The sequence below is a fragment of the Acanthopagrus latus genome, chromosome 6 (assembly GCF_904848185.1).
Source record: "Acanthopagrus latus isolate v.2019 chromosome 6, fAcaLat1.1, whole genome shotgun sequence".
NCBI classification, from domain to species: domain Eukaryota; kingdom Metazoa; phylum Chordata; class Actinopteri; order Spariformes; family Sparidae; genus Acanthopagrus; species Acanthopagrus latus.
The window spans coordinates 23,512,561-23,535,582 of NC_051044.1; the positions used below are offsets into that span (position 1 = coordinate 23,512,561).

The window sequence follows — 23,022 nt, forward strand, 5'->3', positions numbered from 1 at the left end:
GCATAACAATGTTACCAAATGAACCAGATCATCAAGTTGGCGGATGACCCCACAGTGGTGGGACTCATTCATAGAAGTGAGGAATCGATGTACAGAAAAGAAGTAAGCACCTCGAGGGCTGGTGCAGAGAAAATAGTCTGGTGCTCAATGCGGACAAATCGAAGGAGATGATTATCGACTTCCGGAGGTCACAGCCCGAGCACGCTCCTCTCAGCATCAGTGGAGAGAGTGGAAAACATCAAGTTCCTCAGAGTGCAGATCTCGCAGGACGTAAGCTGGAATAAAAACACCTCAGGGATCATGAAATGGGCCCAGCAGAGACTGTACTTCCTGAGGAAGCTGAGTCAAGCCTCTCTCCCCATCAGCATCCTCGGGACTTTCTACAGTGATGTGGTGGAGAGCGCTCTGATGTGTGGTATCTCGACATGGTACTCCAGCTGCAGTATGTCAGACAAAGAAGCCCTGCAGAGAATAGTTAGAGGAGCTGAGAGGTTCATCTGAGTTTCCCTCCCCTCTGTCCAAGGACTCTTCCACAGCGGCTGCAGGAGCAGGGCACTGAACACCATCAGGGACGCCTCCCACCCTCGCCACACATTCTTTGAACTGCTGCCATCAGGAAAACAGTTCCGGAGTCAAAAAGGACCGAACTAACAGACTTATTAACAGATTCCTTCCACAAGCTGTTAGATTGATGAATTGCTGATCTGGAGCATGTGCACTCATGCACTTCATGAGTCCTTAGAGTCATAGTTTTAGTTTTAAATTATTATATTTATATATTGTGTGTTACGTATTGTGTCTTCTGTTATTGATATTGTTATTGTTGTACTACTTTGTTGGTACAGCAAAATGACAAAAAAGCTTTGATTGATTGATTGATTGTTGAAAACAGATTTCCGAGCAAACCCCTAACCTCTAACCCAAATCTAAAAAGTTCTGCGTAGTGTTTTACTGTTAGTGTTTGTAAGCTTAGTTGTCTTTTCTGTTTAATTTTTTTCTTCCTTTTTGCTTGATTGCGTAATTTCATTCAGACTAAAAAGAAAAGAAAGTTTCCACCCGAAACAAATATCATATTCAATATCTGCACAAGAGGGTCAATATAGATCGGGTAAATATGGCCTGATCACTTAGTCAGTTTGTCCATTAAATATGCTTGTGACTCTGTTCCCAGGTCAGGTTATCAAGTTTAGGCAACAAAACTTCTTGATTCAAGTTCAGGGTAAAGATCATGGTTGGATTTCAAATAGCTACATTTAGTTTTAACATGACTGTTACAGTGACATATGTACTCACATTGAAACATCTGGTCTCCTGGGTGAAAGTCCTGTGTCTGTTTCACTCATCCAACCTCCCAAAGAACTTAGTTGGTAGGGTGGGCGTCCAACATACAGAGGCTTTGTCCTTGCTGCAGCTGCCCTGGGTTCGAGTCCCGGCCTGGGGCTCTCTCTCATCCTATTTCTTGTCATCTCTTCAGCTGAATTGGCAATAAAGGCCAAAAAGAATAATAATAATCATCCAAATTATACTCTAGGAGTGGCGGTCATTAGACAGCTAAATGAGAGTCATTCTGCAACAGCACTTTCCCCAAACCTTAAGAAATTGAGACTATAGTGGTTTGAACTCAAGTGCTCTACTGAGTTTGCAATAATCTGTCAGGATGAATTACTCTCTTTTACATTTGAGCTCAGTGGGCCAAGTTTTTCGATTTCAGCCTCCTAGTTTGACGTCATCACCCACAAAAGCATCCAAATGTCAACATCTGCTCTTGGAGGTTTGGAAATGTTGGTTGCACATTGTACTCGAGGATAAGCCTGAGGACCTTCTGACTTTCAGCAGGGAGAGCCGCTATGCTAAACAGTTTAAGACTGGGATTGTGAAGATGTCAACTCTCATTTCAACACAGCAACATCATTGAATAAGGTCATTGTTCTAGTAGACACAAGACCTATGGCATACAATGCAATATGAATATATATATATATATATATATATATATATATATATATATATATATATATATATATATATATATATATATATATATATATATATGGGGTATTTCAATTGAAGAGGGATTTAAAACCGTTTATTTTCCTATAACAGGTCAAACTCACTTCCAAGATTTCAGTTCAGTGAAATAGATCACAGCTGATTTTATCCTCAAAGTGGCTATGAAATGGTAATATCTTTTTCTGATAAGGGATTATGTGCTGTGGAAACGTATATGGTAAACTCGTTCAACTGCCAGCCCCTGGGCTGAATGTGGCCCTTTATACAACCCTATTGTTGCCCTTTGATTATTATTATATATATATATATATATGTATATATATGTATATATATGTATATATATATATATATATATATATATATATATATATATATATATATATATATATATATATATATATATATATGCATTGTATTAAAACATTTCAATTCTGAAATAACTTCCGGTTTATTTTACGGCTGTTAGAATCTTAATGACACATCATACTGAGTAGTAACTGAGTAATCCCTCATTATGTCATGATTATGATTATGAGTACAACTTGTGATTGAAGGTGCAATATGTAAGAATTGGCCACATGTCAACAAATAGCAGGCAGCATGTTAGCAGAGTAACACCAGAGCTCGGATTGCTGTGCAGCTAGTGGTCAATATATATATATATATATATATATATATATATATATATATATATATATTTATGCATTGTATTAAAACATTTCAATTCCAAAATTTAAAGCTCAGATGTTTGAAAATGTAAAAAGAATATGCCATAAATATAACATTATAGTGTCAGACCCATTACACGATAGTGTCAGGCTCATGAGAAATGACTCACCACTAGGGCAGGAGTAACAAAAAAAAATTCCATCACTTACTGTAACTTTTGTGCTAAAGTAAACTAGATGTAGAAGCAAACAATGAGGAATCATTCCCCACTTTATGTGGCCTGTGAACACAGATGCTCAGAGTGAAGCTGCCTGTTTCTGTCATTTGGTTTGTTGTAACTAACTGTTAGTCACCTCTCTGTCAGGTGGCATCCCCTTCATCCTGACCGGGGAGCTGTTTGAACAGTCCTACCGACCTGCTGCCTTCATGATTGCCGGCACCGTAAACTGGCTGTCCAACTTTGCTGTGGGCCTCCTGTTCCCCTTCGTTCAGGTGAGTAACTAAACGTGCAGGCATTGTGTCAGGGTTTGGGTCAGGTTTGGGAGCTCAGTCGGGTCATGGTACGCCAGTGGAGATGCTTCAAATAAAACAAGTGACACTTTTCTAAAATAAAAGTGTTGCACAAACAGTAAGGCATCAGCAGATTGTCAGCTGGACCAAATTGTGTTTGTCACTTCAACCTTCACAGTCCATCAAAGTTGTCAGCTCCTCATTAATCCCTGCAGCGACTGTCTGCCACACCATGTTGTTGTGTGGTTGTGCTGCCTGTGATGTTTCTGTAGTCCAGTCACGTCAGGTTGTATTTTGTATTCTAATTATACACAACTACTGGGCTCTTGATCCCTGCTAATTTACAGGCTCCTCACAGTTGTTTTTTAAGTTAATAATCACAGTGTTTCTGACTGAACTGGCACAGCGCCTTTTGTTCCCTTTGAGTGGGTTTCCACCAAATCATACTTGTTCACCTAATTAATGGACATATAGAGCTATTGGTGGCAATGCACGTCACTCTACTGACTTTTGCAAGGTAGCTTTTTTTCAAATAGCTGTGGTGCGTTTAAGGTCAAACCTGACTTAACAAATAAACAAATGACAAGGAAATGAAGGAAAACTTCAGTCTCCGTTCCCTTACTGTCACCCAGAGATCAGCAGGGTACGTATGCACAAAGTCGGAGCTGATCACGGCCATTCTTAACCTCAACCCCGACAGTAAACAAACCTAAACAAACAAACGAACAAACAAAAAACATTCAATCACAAAGCCTACTCAACCATTTTAGATGCATGAAAAATGAAAAAAGAATGATGACATAAACACAGACCTAACAAATCTATGAACACAGGCAGGTATGAGGCGCCACTCCTGAAACACTCCTGGTGGAGTACAAAGCCGCATGGAGGATGGAACAAAACCAAGTTACACACTGAGACTTGCCCAGAGGAATCAAGGCAATAAAACAGTGTCATCAGCGCCTCGGCTTAATGCTCAAAGTTTTCCCATTCTTCCTCTTTCCCCCTCAGAACTGCAAGATGGAGCATTTGGAGCTTTTCTATCTACAAACATGAGCTGGCTCAGCTTGTCAGCATGTCAGCCCAGCGCTTCAGTGATTTGCGTTTATATTCCAACATGGCCACATGTTTGAAGGCGTGTCTAACACCAACTGATGACCTGCTTGTGTTACACAGAGTTATAGGAGCACAGTACTCCCCCACTGTACTGTTAACAAATAGCTGTTAACAAAGCTTTGCTAATTCGGTTATAAACACATTTAATTTCCTATAAATTCTTCACAATAAGAGTCCTACATTACTTTGTTATTTAACAGAATTTTTAACAGAAGTCCCATCATTTTTAAGTGGAAGCATATGTGGAGGGAAGCAGGCATTTAGGAGGCTGGGGTGGCAGTATCTTTTTAAATCCTCTTGTGATGTATCCTACTTTTTGTCAGTGCAAGACTACATCCTTTGTTGACATTTTAAAGATGTGTTTTTCTAGTAGCCCAATTACTTGTTAAATGCAGCTGTCATAACCACATAATGGCCCATGCTTCAATTACCTGAAGTGACTTCAAATCTGTTTTTCTCCCCTCGTAGTTAGATCAATAAACGTACATGGTTTGTATCAGGTGTGATCTCTGTTAAAAATGCCTTTGAGATGGTGAGCTGCTTTCCTTTCTTGGCCTTGTAAGCAATGTGTTGCCGGAGAATTGAAGCACTCTCAAAGCCTCAGAGCAGCTGTAGTTGTTGTTTCCCTACAAAATGATATGAAATAATAGTACTTTTGGTTCAAATGAGGAGGACTTCAGCTTCCAGACGATATAGAAGTGAATGGTTGCTAAGCCCACGGTCATGTTTTTATCTTTTCAAAAAGACCTGATAAAACAAGTGTTCAACACAAAAATGCACTGGACATTTAAAGAGGACGAGTGTGTGTGTTTTTAAGAGTGAAGTAATAACAGTTTCTGACAGAAGAGCCAATTAGTTTCTGAAACTGGAATGTTTTTCCTGGAAGTTGCAGGCTCCTCTTTCAACTTCTAAAGCCCGACTGCTGCTCCAGGCGGCTCCACATCACTGCCTCTTCTCATTTTACCTGCTTTGTTTCTGCCCCCCGGTGCCTCCCCCTCCTCCTTTCTTTGGCTGAAGAACTTGTTTCTTTTCTCTGTCTCCCACTCTTACTTTCACTCTTATTCTTACATTAAACTTAAGTGTTTTTCACTTCACAGCCTCTTCGCTGAGGCGAGAGAGTACATTGTGTTTGTACACTTTAGAGCAGGGTTTAGTGATATCAGAGAATATTGCTCTGTACCTCCTCCAACCGCTTGATGGATTGGTTGTATGTTGTTGAGTTTCAAGTTGAGTTTGGTCTTATTAATCAATATTTGAGAAACCCTATGGCTGGCTGACACTATTCCAGTTGCTACAAGTCTGAAGTTTTCACTCAGACACTGCAGTCACGTCTGAAATAACTTCCGGTTTATTTTACTTAATGACACATCATACTGAGTAGTAACTGAGTAATCCCTCATTATGTCATGATTATGATTACGAGTACAACTTGTGATTGAAGGTGCAATATGTAAGAATTGGCCACATGTCAACAAATAGCAGGCAGCATGTTAGCAGAGTAACACCAGAGCTCGGATTGCTGTGCAGCTAGTGGTCAAGACTAGTAACTTGGAGCACCGAGAAACCACAGGAATTTTGGACCAGAATGGAAAGGGGCTAACTGGTTAGCATACTAACTGGATTACTCTGCAACACAATATATAGACATCATGATGTCAAAAATGGTATTTCTTTACATTCTATGGATAATTTGAATTATTTTTTTTTTCATGTTGTCCACTAAAATCCTCAAATATTTACTTTTAAGTGTGCGACCAAGTGTGAAACGAGGCGAGCATTAAAACGTTTCTCAAGTTAACTTTACTGCTTGAACTTTTGAGTCTTGGTGCTATATGTAGGCAGCAGTGAATGCATCTGTTCTTCAGGTTGTGTGCTGTTGTGTGGAGGAGGAACAGTAGAAAATAACACATAGGAACCTTGTTAGACATTTCTCCTGAGGAGATTTACTGCATTTTAAAACAAAAAAGTACAATATTTTTACTTACTTTTTATGTCCATTTTATACAAGGTATGAACCAGTGTTGTAAAAAGTACACAAAGTCATGTACAAAAAGTACAACATTTGCCTCCCAAATATAATGGAGTGTACGTATAAAGTCTCAGAAATTGGAAGCCCTCAAAGAAAGGGCGAGTTGTCCAAAGTGTTTCTTAGATGTTTAAGTACAGTGCTTGAGTAAATGTACTTAGTTACATTCAGTCACTGGGAATAACATTGTTACTTATAGCTACTATCTACAAAGTCCTATCAATGATGACTGATATCATGAAATGTAGCAGCATAGTTTTATCATAGGCAACTGAACTCGTTTCAGTTTTTTGAAAACCGAAGAGGCCTCTTTTGTGAGAGGTGAAATGTAGTAAACATTCACCAGCACGCAGAAAGTCGTTATATATTCAGAGTGAGGAGAGGGCACTTTATCATGTTCTACCAATCTACCAGTCTAAAAAAATCTGCATTTTTTTCAAACATCGAGGCACCGGGTGGGGAGAGTCCACCACTGCTGACAAGACATGAGCTTCCTAAGGCCAGACTGTGATCAATGAGAGTAAAGCAAACCCAGTGGACAGACTCATTTTATTCTCGTTCCTTTGAAGAAGAGTGCGGATATTAGTGGAGCACCACAAACTCTAATGACATGTAGAGATGGGAGAAAGCAGCTCAGACTGCTCTGGGCCAAACTGTCTGAAGTTTGCCAGGAGCCAGGAGCAGAGCTTTGCTCAGTGACAACACTTTGTTTTGCACTTTCTCAAAGGATGTCGAGTCAGGGTCTCCAGCAACAAGGCCCACATCATAACCAGAGAGTGAGAGAGTCTGTGATGTCCTTATACATGGCACAGCACAGCAGACAGAAGCTTTTCCTTCATTTGTCATGTCCTACAGGAAACAAACAGCACACCTGAACAATAATGTCCCTGCTGTTACACCAATTATAAACATGTGCCACTTCATGCAGCCATTGTGAATACTTTGAATGGTTTCCATCATGCTGATGGGCCGATTGGCAGTATTCTGATTTAGCCCCACATCAGCCAGGTCCTGAGGGCGAGCCACTGAGTGAGAATATTAAGTTCCTCTGTGCGCCTTGAATACAAACTCTGTCCCTCTGGCTGAGCTGGGAGAATCAGGCTGAGAATGGCGTCACACAGCAGTGTCTAGGGTTTGTTTGTGAAGAAAAAAATCATCCACAGTGGCCTTCAGGTACAGAATCTCTGTCAAACCCTGCTGACAGCCTGTAGGTTTAGAGGATTCTCCCTGGACGGGAGGCCTGCTCCCGTGGGACTCTAGTTGTGTGCAATGACAGGAAATGTGTGCCAGCTTGTCAGGGTGTGTAATGCGAGCTACCAGGGTGACGTGACCTGATTTATTATTTTTGGATTCTCCTCCCCAAATCTGTTGAAATGTGTGAGAATCAAGGAAAAATTGTTTTTGAATTTTTGAATTTACAGCACAAATGAGCCAGCAAAAAGTAGTCGCACTGTTTGCTTTTCAAATGACTTAAAGAAGCACTCTGGTGCATAGTAAGCAGCTCATTTGTATTTCCCTCTTCACTGTGTATCATTCTAAACATATTCTGAGCTGCGCTCGTCACAAGAGGACCTTGTTTACTGCATACTGCAGGGAATGGTTTCTTCAAGAAAACAACCTTTTTTTCTATAAGCTGTATTTTTGTAGTCATGTCTTCCTTGTTACTGAGCTGAGACAGGTCTCTGAACTCATGACCAGCTGTTCATCTCCACTCACAAAGACAGCAGGGTACATTTACAGCAGTCAGTTCTGAAATCCTGCTTGGTTTCAGAGCCATGTGGTTCACTACAGTGTGCCACAGTGTAACCCCCTTGTCTGGATTTATGATGGAGAAAGTGGAGGTCGAAAGAGTGTGCTGGAGCTATTTATGACAAGAAGTTCCTGAGGAGAGATTTATTTTGTCTATTGTTGTTTTTTATACAGGTTATTGTGCATTGAAAAAATCTTGAAAACAAGAGCTCCCCTGTCCCACAGAAAACACTGCTCATTAAACGCCTCGTGACTAGTCCTAATTTTAATTCCATGACTTTGTGATGTCACACTGCAATTTAGCTCTGTTGTTGTTAGCGGTGCTGGGTCAGGCATGTGTGAGCTGACCAGTCAGAGGAGAGTGGGTATTTGGGAGGGGGAGCCTCACAGGGACCCTCCTCTGAAATTTTTATCAGAGGAGAAAGATTTTTATTGATTGACTTTTTTTTTTTTATACCTAAATAAACAAAGTCTTCATTTTCATGACTGAGTAAACTGAAGAAAAAAAAAAAAAACACACAGTTTCTTACTGTTTTACTTTGTTTACATGTGGCGGACCCTGACACCCTCCTAGCTTTAAACAGTGTTCTGGGGATCTTATTGTCCTCTGAGAACAGCTTGTTTATTACTTATGGAAAAATACATATTTCTGAGTTTGCAGTATTATTTCACTAACATTATTTATATTAAATTATGAGTTAGAATTTCTTCTCCAAAAACTACACATTGCCCCTCTAATGGTGCACTGTCTAAAAGAACTTTGAAGAAATTAGACTTTGACATTATTTGAGAAACGTCATCAACATCTATCAAAGCTAACATGCTAACCAGCTAGCCTCAGCCCATCCTGTCTTGTAGTCCCACTTTGTATGTCAAGTGGCGACAGTAAAGCTTGGGTCCTGTATAGTTTAGCTGGGATGTGTGTGAGCGGCCAGTTTGCTATGCTCCACAAACAAAAAACTTTTAGCATTATAAAGTCTAATTAATAAACAAATTAAACTCACAAAATGTTGTAGAGGTAATTCAGGTAATTCAGTCAATCTGTGTAGTGTGTATATTTGATTTAACCAAAGTCCTTAAAGCTTTTCAGCTTGTAAGTTATACTGCAATTAATTTAATTTGTCTAAATAAATGACCCATGTGTTTCTTTTTTGTTGATGAAAATCTTAATTCCAGAGAATGGTGCATGTTCCATGGCAAATGCACTTCAGCAGTACTCTCACTATTGTAAAAACATATTAAAGGACGTGAGTCATTAAGTGCTATTTCATGAGAGAAACAAAAACAATTGCTCTATGTAGTGAGCTATTGCGAATAAAATGGAAGTGCTGTTGAGATAGATAGAAGAGGCAACTTTATGCAAACTAACTGATGAACAGCCTGGGGGATTTATCTGATGTGCAGTGAAGAAGAGTGAGTGGAAATTAGCCCCGAAATGAGCTTGACAATTGCCTCTACATGTGCTCTGTATTTACCGTCTCTCCCTTTCTGTCTCCGATTGTTCTGTAGCCGGTCTTTAATGTCTCGGCGGGCATCCTGAACGAGTCCATTCTTCTTCCTAAACTGCACCGAGCTGGATCCAGCAGGCTGCGGTGTGCTTTAACATTTCATCAATCGCCTGTCACAGGTCCTTTTCATCTCTGCCCATCAGACCTTTGCTCTCATCATCACCAAGAGATCATTAATAGTTTACCTGTAAAGAAGAGCTGATTACAACACAGTCAGATGAGTCATCACTCTATGGACAAGATGTGACATTTAAATGCTCAACTTGACCTTTATCATATATCAGCTGTGTCTGTTTATGAGGTGATTGCCACTATAGACAAGCAAACAGGCTGTACTGAGTTACAGCAAGGAGAAATCAGTCAGACACTTTAGCTTGAAATGGTCACATTAAAGAAGTCTGGCCATTCTTTTTTCACTTCCAGCGTCCTTGTGCACAGGCCTTGTGTCTCTTTTCTGTCTCCTCTGTGTCTGAAGTGTCTTGTCCCTCTCCTCTCTGTTCCCTTGCAGTACACTCACATCTTTTCCCCCAACCTAACTTCATCTACTGTTCCTTTGACCTTTTTTACATATTCATGCAACCGTAAATTGTGCCCTTCTGTGTTTTAATCTTTCTCCGTCTCTTCTTCTTTCTTTGTTTTCTCTCTATCACACCAGTGTGCGAGCTGTTTCCTTTCCAGTTTGCAGGTCTGTCTTTAGGGTTTTATCCTCTATATTCTATCCTCGACCTACTGCATAATGCAGTAATTGGCTTTATCTGGATGCAAGTTAATGATCACTGGGGCTGCTTTAGTTTTTGTTCTCTAAAAGTACCCTGCAGTAACTGATTTTTGGGTGGACACAGGCTGTGAAAACAACACTGACATACTGATAACATGTTTACAGTTTACATTTGCCCATTTACACTCTGCTGATCTAACTCTAACATTCACTCCACTCTCCTCGTCGCAGATGGGAATATCTGGCATTTTCGCTGCAGTGCTGCTGTGGTCTGTAAACCCAAAACAATAGGCTGAAAGACACTAATATAAAACACACATGTATATAGATACATTGATTATAGCCACTAGAAAGGAGTTGTTCAACATTTTGGGACATAGGCTTAATCTTTTTTTTTTTCCTCCAGGAGTTTGTTTCAAGACTGATTCCACTCATATGTTAATACTTTATTAAGTAGCCGTAAGCAGAAAGCAGTTTTCCTATCTAAATGTCTGAGCTGTTCTCCCGGCGACCGTATTTTCCTCTGAGAACAGCTCGTTTATTCAGTTACTGAGAGCATTTATATTTCTGAGATTGTATTATTATTATCTCATTAATATTGTAAATATTGAATATAATAAAATAACATAATATTAGAGTTTGAATTTCTACTCCAAAACTACATTGGGCACCTTTAACTAAACACAATGACTGGAAAATGTCTAACTGTCTTGGTGAGATATTAAATGTTAGCATTTAGATTGTAATTGTTACCTGTCTACCTGACAGTAGAGTTGCACATATCCAGTAGAAGAAAAGAAGTGAAGTCCTGCTGTCTATTATAATTGCCCTCTGTGCAAAGGACATAGTCGCTCAGCTTTTTATAGAGGCAGAGTTTTGCCCATGGTCATAATGTCCCACTCGTCCCTCATTAGATCCTAATGGCATTTGACATTTCAATTTTCATGAGCTGAAAAAATATAGATATGTGCGTTGAGGTTCATGCCCTCTTAAACCCCCAGTTTTCTCGACTTATTCAAGCACTCCTTCACTTTTACAGTTTGGTCTTCATTTGAAGATTAACACCAGGGGCTTGCTTTTTGCTTTTGCAAACAATAATTAACAGGTTTTAGAAATAACTTAGGTTAATATCATCTTTCAGAGAGATTCGACTGTTTTAGCTCATTTGCTGTGCGGTTATTACAGAGTCCATAAAACAGATGTTTTGCATACTACAACAAAACAATCTAGAGTGAACAGGAAATGTTATTTCATTATTGATTTATGACTGAACAAACACACACGGTACACAGAATTTACATCCTTTGGAAGGATGCCTTATTACAGTACATACCTTATTAGAATTCCAATCTGGGGAACGCGCTCGAGAAATTGTCCCGGTACTACTCCCCACATGTTGTTGGCTGAAATAAAGTGAATGCAGGAAAGCATTTAATTCCTCGGCTCAAAGAGGCAGGAGAGTTAATCTCCACATGCACCGTAGAATGATTATTAATAAATTAATGATTACACTTTGAGTAATTGCATTTATGTGCTGCATGCTCAGTACTGAGGCAATATAGAATCTATAATTCTATAGATTGTGTGTGTGTGTGTGTGTGTGTGTGTGTGTGTGTGTGTGTGTGTGTGAGAGAGAGAGAGTTTTGCACTCACCGGCTTAATCACATGTTAACAAGACAAAATTATAGTCAGACTGTGCTGTTACAGGAAGCCCAGTATGTGTTGGTTCATAATCTCTGTCCCTTAACTTATATTTTGTCCAGAGGATGTTAGCCTTTTTGCATTTCTCATTTGCATCTTAAACGTATTGTACTGAATTTTTTCAGACCCTCCCCTGTGACTAGAAACTGTGTGCCTGAGTGGGCATCATGACCGTGTAACTCAGGAGTTCGACCTCTAGTCGTTGCAGTTGGATGCAGGCATTCAGCCCGAGGCGTTCATCAGGATGTTTGCGAGCAGCATTCAGTTACAGTGGCACTCTGCTGAGGATGAGCACAAACGACATGAGCACAGGATGTTTCAGGCATAACCTTGTTTAGTTCTGAACAACAGGACTCTGAAATTCATTAACATATCATTGTGCGGTATCCATCAATAAGCCTAATGTGATGGAACTACACAATATAATTACTGTGTATTACAGTACACCTAGCTCCATTACAGCATGACTGAGTGAACAGCGTGCCTCATTTCTGTTCATGCACAAGTGCACACAGTTTTAATATTACAGCTCATGTCATTAAATATATATATATATATATATATATATATATATATATATATATATATATATATATATATATATATATATATATATATATATACACTTTTAATACACTTTTATGATGTACAGATATGGTTTAAGACAAGGTACCACTGCTAGAAGGTACTTAAGTTCAAATATGAGGTGCTTAATTTTATGCAACCATGTATCTTCATATACTGATCTTATAGACTATGGTGCATTGCAAAACAGTATATTCATTAGTTAAAATCAGCTCAACCTTTTTTTTCTATTATTAGTTTAATGCCATTCAAAACCTGCTTTTTAGCATAGATTATCTGGTAGTGTGAAGGGTTAAAGCTGATGATGTTTCCAAGCACAGGTAAACATTCTTACCCCTGAGGCTAACATTAGCTAGTACACTACTGTTGACATAAAGGTAAAATCTCACCTCTTCCTTGCTGAAGAATAGATAACCTGTGTTGACCAGACTCTGGTTTTGTTTATTTCTCACTGCAGCGTGCTTATCTCCATTTTGTTTATATCTGAGTCTCACAAGTCACATGAGAGGGAACACGTAAGGTGGTGGGCCACTTACTCTATCACGATAAGCTCATTTGTAGTCTGTGATGTGCCGTCATTTTAAAAATGACTGCTGTGTGTGCATGTTGAAGATTAGAGAGAAGAAAATATGTAGAGTTTCTCCTTCCAGTATGAATGTGACACGACTCAAATTTAAAAAAATTGTTAGGATTTTAAAAGATCTGTAGTATGAGCCCAGCATCAATCTGCAGAGTGTGTTGCATGTTCATATTGCACCTCATTCGACGCTGCACTTCCATGGGTCCTCAGCAACGCATCTGCCAAGTGTGAAGTAGATCCGAAGAACGGTTCTCGAGATATACATACAACAGTAGGACAGTTTGACTGACAGAGATTCCTTGCTTTTTAATTAGATGAGTACTTACTTACTTTCAATTCTTTAAAGCAGCTACAAGGAAGTTTAATTTTTCATTTACTGAAACACACATGCATCCATGCACAAGCAAGGTCTGTCTCACTGTAACTTGAAGGCTGTGTTTGAGAAACAGAAAGAGTGAGATAAAGTCAGGGCAGAAGTTTGAGATTAGAGTGAAAGTCTGCTTGCGGCATGCTGGACATTGTAGCAACGTTGGGTTGACCTTCTGTCAAATGTTCTCTGCCTGTTTTCTCTGCAGCCCCTGCAGATAAACCTAATTTTGTCCTTTCAGTCAGCTGCACCAGTGTGTCATGTGTGGGAGGCAAAGGGTGACCTAAGAACTAACATAGCTGAAAAGGGCACATCAAACACTCAGTTAGTGGTATCTCAGAGAAGGAAGTTGTTATTCTTATCGGATCAGTCGATTTTTCTTTTGTCATGCTGGACTTACTGATTTTAGGATGAAACACAAACTGAGCACACAAACCTAACAAGAGACCAGATCAGATCCCTGAAGGGAAAACGTATTGGTGCTTTCACTCACAGTGATTACTGGTTTCCTCCATGTGATTGCTTACCTCCCCAATTTTCACAGGAGGATTAGACATGTGTGTGTGTCTAAAGCCTTACTATCTATATACAAACAATAAAAGGTACCCTATAGATTATTTGACCACTAGTGGTGCGGGAGAACAATGCTTTGATGAGCATCTCCCGGACCGTTTGTATCTGATGTTCTGCCACGAGTACGTGACACACATGCCGACTGCCGACTGCAGAGGCTATAAAAGTGGACAGCTACCAAAAATAGGGGATACAAAGACCAGAAGACCATGTTAACAGTAGAGCTTTTGACAGATTTAATAATGGATGTGCAAAGGTTTCATGAGGTAGAAAATTGATTTAATTGTAATTACATTACATTCTGTGGTGTTGTAATGTAAACCCCCTCTATTAAGATACTGTGGGCAATATCTAGAAAAACTGTAATTTACAGAAACGTGGTGAAGTTGGAGCAGTTTCAGCATCACCGAGGACACTGGTGCGTGGCATCCTATAAGCTATTGTTTCAGTGTTCATTAGTTTTAATGATCAGAGGGGTCTCACTGCATTGTCAGGAAGGTGCCACATCTAAATTGGTATGTGGAACCTCATCTGGAGAGTGTCAGCAGATCCACGGGACATTAATTATACTCCTCGGCATTGTCACCTCTTTCCCTAATGCCTGATTGGATTTAGTAAGCCTGCACTGTATATATGATAATAACCATATGAGCATGTCTGCCCAGATAGGGAGACAGATGTATCGTGGCGATAAAATAGAAGGCTCCTTCATTTTGATGGATGTACAATAAGATCGGTAGCAATAGATGTCAGTCAGCCAAAGGGCACATAGAAGTGGAGCTGAATATGTAATCGGACAGATAATAGAATCATACAGCAAAAGGTAGTGATGCCACAGGAGACGTGTGCAAATGGATTCAGCGAGGCAAAGAAAAGAGTGCGGGAGATAAGGCTGACCAGGGCGAGGAAGGAATTTTAGAGGCAGAGAGCAACAGGAGAGTTATTTTTAGCCAGTGTCACAAATATTGCTGTGGTGGTTTTGTTGGACCCACTTACGCCAAGGCAGACACTGGGCATAACAGATCGCAGCGGTGACTCACTGGTTACTGACTGGCACCTGAAACCAGCCCTGACCTCCATTCAGGCGACACACCGCTGCACCGTCACATCCTGTTACCTCTACGACAGCCACAGTTGACATGTCAGTTAGGCTTCTGCAGGGGCGGGTTTAGAACATTTTGGAGGTTGATAAGAGCACCTATTACGGTTTATGTTTTTTCCTTCAGTGTGTTGTACAGGTTATCGTACACGCAAAAGATCTTGAGAGTTGAAAAGGTCCAATTCCGCAGAAGAGGAGCTCCTCTCTCCCACAGAAAACACTGAAATGCCTCGTCAGTAGTCCCGCCTGTGAACCTGAAAAATGTGCATAATAGGTTGCCTTTAAAGCCCTGATTCTTGGCAATCATGCATTTTATTAATAGTTACATTATGCAACTTTGTGTACTTAGTGAGTGCCAAATAAATGACCAACAATTATAAAATAATGTAACACTAAACGGCTGCTATTTGTAAATGAAAATACTGCAGTGATTCCCAAAGTGTGGAACATGGCCCCTTGTGGTCTGTGAATTTAAAATTAATAAGTAAAAGTTCTTCATTTTTCAATTTAGTTATGTTAAAATTACAACAAAGTATCTATTAATTAATATTCACATAAAGCAAGAAAATAAAGCATCAGACGTCATAAAACAAGAGAAAATGTAAATACATGTCAGTTTATCGCCGATGTTGTGTTGAACTGTGGTATATGTGCCACAGCCTGCACCTCTGGGTGGCATTCCAGGACACACAATTATAAAAGGAGGGCATTATTTGATTGAGGCACACACTTTGACACAACATCGAAACATATTTTATACCATGTCAATAACAGGGAATTGTAGCTGTACTGGCATTGTGTGCTGAAAGATATGCAAATCATTACGTGTATGGATTATTCATTTGCACTGCATTGTCTCGGCCCACCTTCACTTGTGTGTGTGTGTGTGTGTTGATCAGAGTTGGGATTGAATGCTTGGATTGGCCTCAGAGAATTTTCCAATGTCAAATTGCTCTGTGTCTTTTTTAAGTTTAAGAGTGGCCGGCCAGATTGCGAGAACTGGCCCCTGGGCGCACACTTATAGGAGGCGCCAGACACAACACACCACAGAGAGCGTTTTGTGTCTTTGCAGATGTTTTGTGACATACATAGTGGTTGTGCATTACTTTGTTTGCATCTTTTTGGAGATATTTGTGGTCAGTTGATTGACTTTCCAAATAAATTTTCCAGCACAGAGGTTGTTATACTAACGAGCAAGCCACCTATCACCCTCTGTCACCAGTGTCACCCCTGACCACCCCTCAGCCTGCGCCCCTGGTCACGGCTCCAGGCTTCTGGCATCAATAATTCAAATTGAAAACAAGCTGATTAAGTGACTTATCGCCTCCTACTTTGGTACTTTGAGTAATGTTTTTATCTCTGAATCTCTGCTCACAGTGCTGAGCATTATTAAGCCCTGGGGCTGCAAGGAAATCCCACAGTCTCCATTTAAAAGAGCATTTTCCCTTTGCTTGATATTAAACACTTCAGTCAGTTTTTACTAATCTAGAGCAAATAAAGGACACACATGTGAAATGAAAACTCATGGGTCACATAAAAGGATGAATTTAACCTCAGTTTAATTCAATGAGATGATCTTAGAGCATTCTTGCAGTACTCACACCCACAGTACAACATCATTTATTGCCACAGTAACCTTGAAGTATTTAAAAAGCAGCGCAGCGGCTGACCTGTTGAAGGGAATTTTGATATCATAGCCTTGTGCTGAATATCAAGCACCATCAGCTGTTTTTTAGCTGACACAGGGTCTGTGGCCTTATTCAAGATTTCCACACAGATCTCTGATTTAGCCCCGCCATTTCCCACCTTTCACATGGCCCTTGGTTTCATTCTGAGGGCAGAAATCTGCATTAGCGGGAAATGGGCTGGAAATAATTGAAACAGGATTGTTGTGAACATTGAACTGTCAAGTTCAAATGACACAGCAAATGTTGGACAAGATGTCATCACAATGTCATCTAAATGACCCTCACGTAGGACTAGTGAAAATCACATTACTAGAATGAGCCTGTGGTATTGCTTTAGCTTTGACTGTTTCCACGAAATAGATGACTTTCTGTGAATCCAGCGGCTGTGAGCCTTTAGAGGGGTTCTCCTTTCTGATGGAAAAGGGGATTACTTCGATTGACAAATCGACCACAAGATATGATTTAATTAAGTACTTACAGCACACTATAAAAACAGTCTATTACAGGGAAAAATGCCTGCAATAAAAAATTTACTATGTATGTTAGTGAGCATAGGGGAAAAATGTCCCCAGTGACTTCACTATTATATATCATGTCATACATTCATTGTGGCTCAAGTTTTAATGTAAAAGAAGGAATTTGCTGTTGCAGCTAACTTTATTTTTTATAGGACTGCATTTTTTATCATATATCAATCTACGTATTAATTTCCCTGTGAGAAATGCCGTCACAATCACTGGAGCTTAAGGATTGTTTATTAAAATAAGTTCAGCAAATCCATATCTGAAAATAAAAACTATTCATTTTGAACCAATTGAGCGGCGAATCATTTCTGCTGTATGGTGTTGGGAAGTTCAATCTACAGAAAAATACATCAATTTTATAAGCTTAAAAGTTTAGAAAGTCACTAAGTTGTCAAATTAATGTAGGGGAGTAAAAGTGCAACATTTTCTTGAGAAATTTGGTGAAAAGGCATGAAAACAAAAAGACTATGTGCTTATTTACATTTCACCACTGTCTCCTTGTTGTTAAACTAAATAATTAATGAAAAGCTGATGTTTTAGAGATCCAAGTTAGTATAGGATAGTGATGGTATGAAATTAATGTATCGGAGTAATCTGTTGTTCTGTACTGATCAGTGCTGGCAGCCATTCTAAGTTATTTGTTAGACGTCCTCCAGTTACTTTCAAACAGTGGACTAAATGCACTTTGCAAGTAGGTGATTTATTGGCGCCATGAAATATAAAATAAGACAATAACAACAGGCACGGTTTGTTTCTGACATCTGCAAAGACTAATAAGCTGTCACACTCCATCATATTGATTATTGTACTATGAGTTTGTATTGTCTGTATGTGTTGCTAATGACTTCGGATTACCTGATCCATAACCGAGATGCTAAATGATCATTTGTCTTTCCATTGTAGCAGCACTGATATCTGCTAATCCATAATGTCTCTTAATTTATTCTAAACACGATTCAACAGAATCTCTAAAAGCCCACACACATGCAAATAACCCTCTCACCCAGTATACAGCCCGACCACTGATGATGACTCAGTCTTGCCCCAGAAACCAGTGACCGTGACAGTATTGTTCCCAGCAACGGGCAGTCACTGGGCCGGGACAGTGTGTGTGATAATCTTTTCCTTTCTGTTACCTCTCTCCCCTCTCCTGACCGTTACGTCCTGTCCCATTCCATACTTTTTTATCCTGTCCTCTCCTATCCTTCAGTCTGTCTTTTGCCATCTGGTCTTGTTTGGTCATGCAGTGTTCTATCTTTGGTTGTCGGGTCCTGCACTGTTCTGTATTATCCTGCTGCGTATCGTCCCGTTATGTCCACTCCCGTCCTTTGTGGGCTGCTTTTCCAACATTTTGTCCTAGACCGTCCCCTCCAGTCCTCTCTGCACAGTTCCGCCCTATCCCTTTCTGTTAGGGCAATCGTCTGCTTTTGGTTCTGTTCTGGCCAGTCCTATCCTGTCTTGTCCTGCATTGTACTATCTAAGGCTGTACCGTCTAGTGTTGTACTCTCCAGACTGTCCCGGTCTGTCCTTTTCTGTCTGGTCCTGTACTTTCCAATACAGGCAAGGCCGATCCTACTTCGCAATTTTCCATCTAATACTGTCCTGCCCAACACTGCTCTGTCCTATTTCTTCCCTTCATTTCATATCCTATCCCTATCTTGTCTCATCCTAGACTGCAAATGTTGGGCCTATCCTGTCCAGCCTTGCATTATCCAGCACTAAATTTTCCACTGTTCTGTCCTCTTCGCTTACCCTATCTTGTCTCATCTCCTCAAGTCCCTTACGTACTGTCCTGTCCTGACTGTGCAGTCCTGTCTGGTACTCTACTACCCTGTGCACCATCCTCATCACTGTAACGCAGTCTCCTCTCTAAATGCACTGTCACCCTGGCTGCAACATGTGTTTTAACATTAAAATGTGAGTCATGTCTTTATGTTTGTGTTCGTATGCAGCATCGATGAGTCTTTGTGTGCATTCCTAATTGTTTGTGTGTGCAGCAAACAGAAGCAAGCTAAGTCACCGCAGCAGATCAGCAGATTATCCTTGTGTCACGGCTGGGGCCGTCTCACTCTACCCGGTCCACAGGCTTACACAAATTCGATTAATGACAGATGGAGTGGATGCAGAAATGTCCCGTTTGTGCCATGAGTCATCTCGAATGACAACTGGGAGAGGCAGGCAGTGTTTTCCGAGGAACTTGCTAACTTTGCAGATAAGCATTATGTCACTTAGGCGGCACGGAAACTGGGTCAGGCCCTTTGCACGATGCTCTGTTTTTTCTAGCACTATTATGAAATATACTCAACAGAGGAACTCATGTCAGGGACTAACAGCAGTGGTGATATAACAACTGAAATCAAAACAGTAAGTAGTTCCACAATGAGGTCATGTTTTTTTGGACAGTGCATCTTTAATGCCAGTTACATAGTGCAGTCCCTTCCCCTCATGAGCAAGGTATTATAGCTCTGTGACACACTGGTGAGGGTCAGTCAATTTACCCAGCCTCATGCAAAATCTCTCTCTCTGTATCTCTCACACACACACACACACACACACACACACACACACACACACACACACACACACACACGCACTCTCTCTCAAACAAACCCTCTCTCCATCTCTAAATCTCCCTCTGGGTAATCAGTCAGTGTGTATTTTTAAATCTGTCACTAATCTCTATTATTGGCATAACACACTGGACAAGGTTGGCTTTCATACTCTGGCTCCATCGATGGTTTTCAGCACAAACACATGCATATGTTTTTTCTAAACTCCAATAAGACACTTTCTCTGACTTGAGCTCACACCTATGCACCAGCCTGCTGGACCCCCTGTGAGTGTCGAATCGTGTTGATGTCTCACTGACGCACACAGATGACAAAACAGATGCCACAGACGACGTCTGTTTGGAGTTGGCAAGAGTTTAGGAGGGCTGAAAAACTGAAAGACTTAGCTCCGTGGAGTGGGAGAACAGTATTCATCAAATGCTTTAAATGCTAAAAAATAGATTTTGTTCTGTCAGTTCTTTATTCTAGACTCGGTGCTTGACTCAATTTCATTCCTAATCTGTCTAATTCCTGCCGGTGTTTTTCTGTTTGTGTAGGAGAAGCTGCAGTCCTTCGCCTTCCTGGTGTTTGTGGTGGTATGCATTTTGGGATCTATCTACCTTTACTGCGTCCTGCCTGAAACCAAAAATAAAACATTTATGGATATCAGTGAGAGCTTTGCCAAGATCAACAAAATCTCTGTCGCCGCCCCCGCCCAAGAAATGGAGCTGGTTCTGTCCATGAAGCCCAACGTCAACGGGAAAGCCCAAGATGTCGCTAAGATGGAGAGTTCCTCCTAGCTGTATGACCAGCTATGACCGTAGATAAACAGGGTTAAAATATAAACTGAGAGTACTTTGTACATATTTATTTAATGACTGTGATCAACAAGCTAAAAATTCATGCTTTTGGGCAGTTTTCATGTTGTAGAAATGTAGGTGTTTTGTAAACATTTTGTATGACTGAAATGTTTGGGAATTTTGTGGTATTTAGTTTACAGCAAAAAGTTTTTATGTCTTTTTTTGTATCAAAATTAAACCCAAATGTCATGTTCTGTTTAACAGTCAAAATACTGAATAGAACATAATACATTGCAGGCGGTTCAGCACTTGCAAAAGGGATAATAAAGTGGATATAGGTGGCTTGCATTAAATATTCATGTAAAGTGTACTCACTGCAATATTAAACACTAACTTTTCAAGGCGTTTTTTATTTAACACTAACTGATGGTTCGGTGATTTGATATATGGCCAAAACACGCTGTAATCAAAAAAATGTTATCACCTCATAGAGATATGGCTGAAGTGTGAGCACAACATTTTGTTTGAGTGCCCACTTTCATATTACACGGTGTCCTTTCAAACAGCTGTGTATAACAATATTTAAATAATTATGGCACCCTTAATTTCCAGACCAGGCTAAAACTGCCGATTGAAGCAGCCAGGCCGTAGCAGTATGCAACATCTCTTTTTATCTGTCAGATTTGATCTCACATATGTCATCTCTTTGCCCATCCCAAAGCAGCTTCATAATGAGAGGGGGGCAGCCATGTGTCTGGGGGGAGACATATTTTGCAGGATTAACCCTAATGCTGATGTCTCGGTTGACTTCCTAATAAGGGGAGGGAGAGAGAGAGAGAGAGAGCGAGAGTGCAGTAAAACTGACAGGAACAGTTTTCTGGAACCTCTCCAAATCTGGAAGAGGAGCTAAGGCTACTTCCCAGCAGATGGCGGGAGCCAGCAGAGGAAGTGATCTGAACAGAGGCAGACAAGCATGGCATTGGATAGCAGTCACAGTTTGCTCCACAGTGGGGTGTACTCAACATTTCAAAGTCCACTGCCTGGGGGCTAACACCCCACCCGCACATAGAGACACACACACAGGCACATGGATGTATGTGTCATGCGATGATAAATGGGCGTCCAAGAATTCAAATGGCACCGAAGAAGAGAGGTGGGTATATTTGAATACATAGCTGCTCTCAGTTTAATTCCTGATCTTATCCAGTGAGTAAGCGCCACAGATTGCATTCGTGCAACTGGCAGACAGACGGGGAAATGGGTGGAATGATAATTGGAAATGCTGTCTCATATCACTCTACTCTAGCATGTGTGCAGCCGCAGCGTTAGTTAGCACGTAATTGGCAGGCAGATTTACACTTACAGCTGCAAAGACATAAATAGTGCATTTTTAATAAGATGCACTGTAGAGTAATGCTATGTCTGATAAACAGCATGTTTGTCCAGCCACTTAAATGGAATCCATCCTCTCAGGAAGTGTTGTTAAATTAACTTCTCATTATGCAAAGTAAGACGTGGGCACAGTGGGGGAATGATATCTAATTCAAAAGCAAAGCTGCAGAGCTAACTGTTGTTACCTAGCTGGCAGCCTTGTGTTAGCAACAGTTGGCAGTCACTCTAGATTCTTACATATTGCACCTTTAAAGCTGTCAAGGCCTCTCCTGGCTACAACCCGGAAATCACAACCCATAACAGATTTCCATCCATCCATTGCCTGTAACCGCTTTATCCCTTTTATGGTGTCACGGGGCTTTTTGCTGGAGCCACTCCCAGCTGTCTCCAGGCGAGGGCAGGGTACACCCCTGGACAAGTCACCAGCTCATCGTAGGGCAAGATGCCAGCTGCACATCAGGAGCAAGTCGGGGTTCAATATCTTGCTCAAGGACACTTCAACGTGCAGCTCAGCTCAGCCCGGAGCTGGGATTTGAACCAACGACCTTCCAATCACTAGCTGACCTGCTCTACCGGCTGAGCTGCAGCCGCATAACAGATTTACTTTCTTTCATATTTAATTAAAGCTTAAGTAGTAGATTTAATATTACAGGTGGGTTAAAAGCCTTTCTGTCATGTGGTGACTCACCATCACTGTTTCTGTCCATTATCTCTGCTACGTCCTAATTCCAGCAGCACCTTCACCCACTGAATGAAGAGTGTCCATCGAACACTAAAAAATAGGCCACTGGAGCTAAGGAAACAAAAATATTGTCTTTGTGACTCCCTGCCTCACACAGCCAATATCTGTTTCATATC

General features: G+C 40.6%; 1 protein-coding gene across 2 annotated transcripts in view; it reads left to right on the forward strand.

Annotated features, from left to right (window-relative positions):
* Positions 1 to 21,173, forward strand: part of slc2a9l2 (solute carrier family 2 member 9, like 2) — a 102,042-nt gene extending 80,869 nt beyond the window's left edge. For both annotated transcript variants that reach the window (XM_037100574.1, XM_037100573.1), the window contains exons 12-13: positions 3,044 to 3,171; positions 20,530 to 21,173. In XM_037100574.1, coding sequence (XP_036956469.1) covers positions 3,044 to 3,171; positions 20,530 to 20,772 — 371 coding nt within the window. In that variant the 3' untranslated portion in view covers positions 20,773 to 21,173. The remainder of the gene's footprint in view (positions 1 to 3,043; positions 3,172 to 20,529) is intronic.
* The last annotated feature ends 1,849 nt before the right edge of the window (positions 21,174 to 23,022 follow it).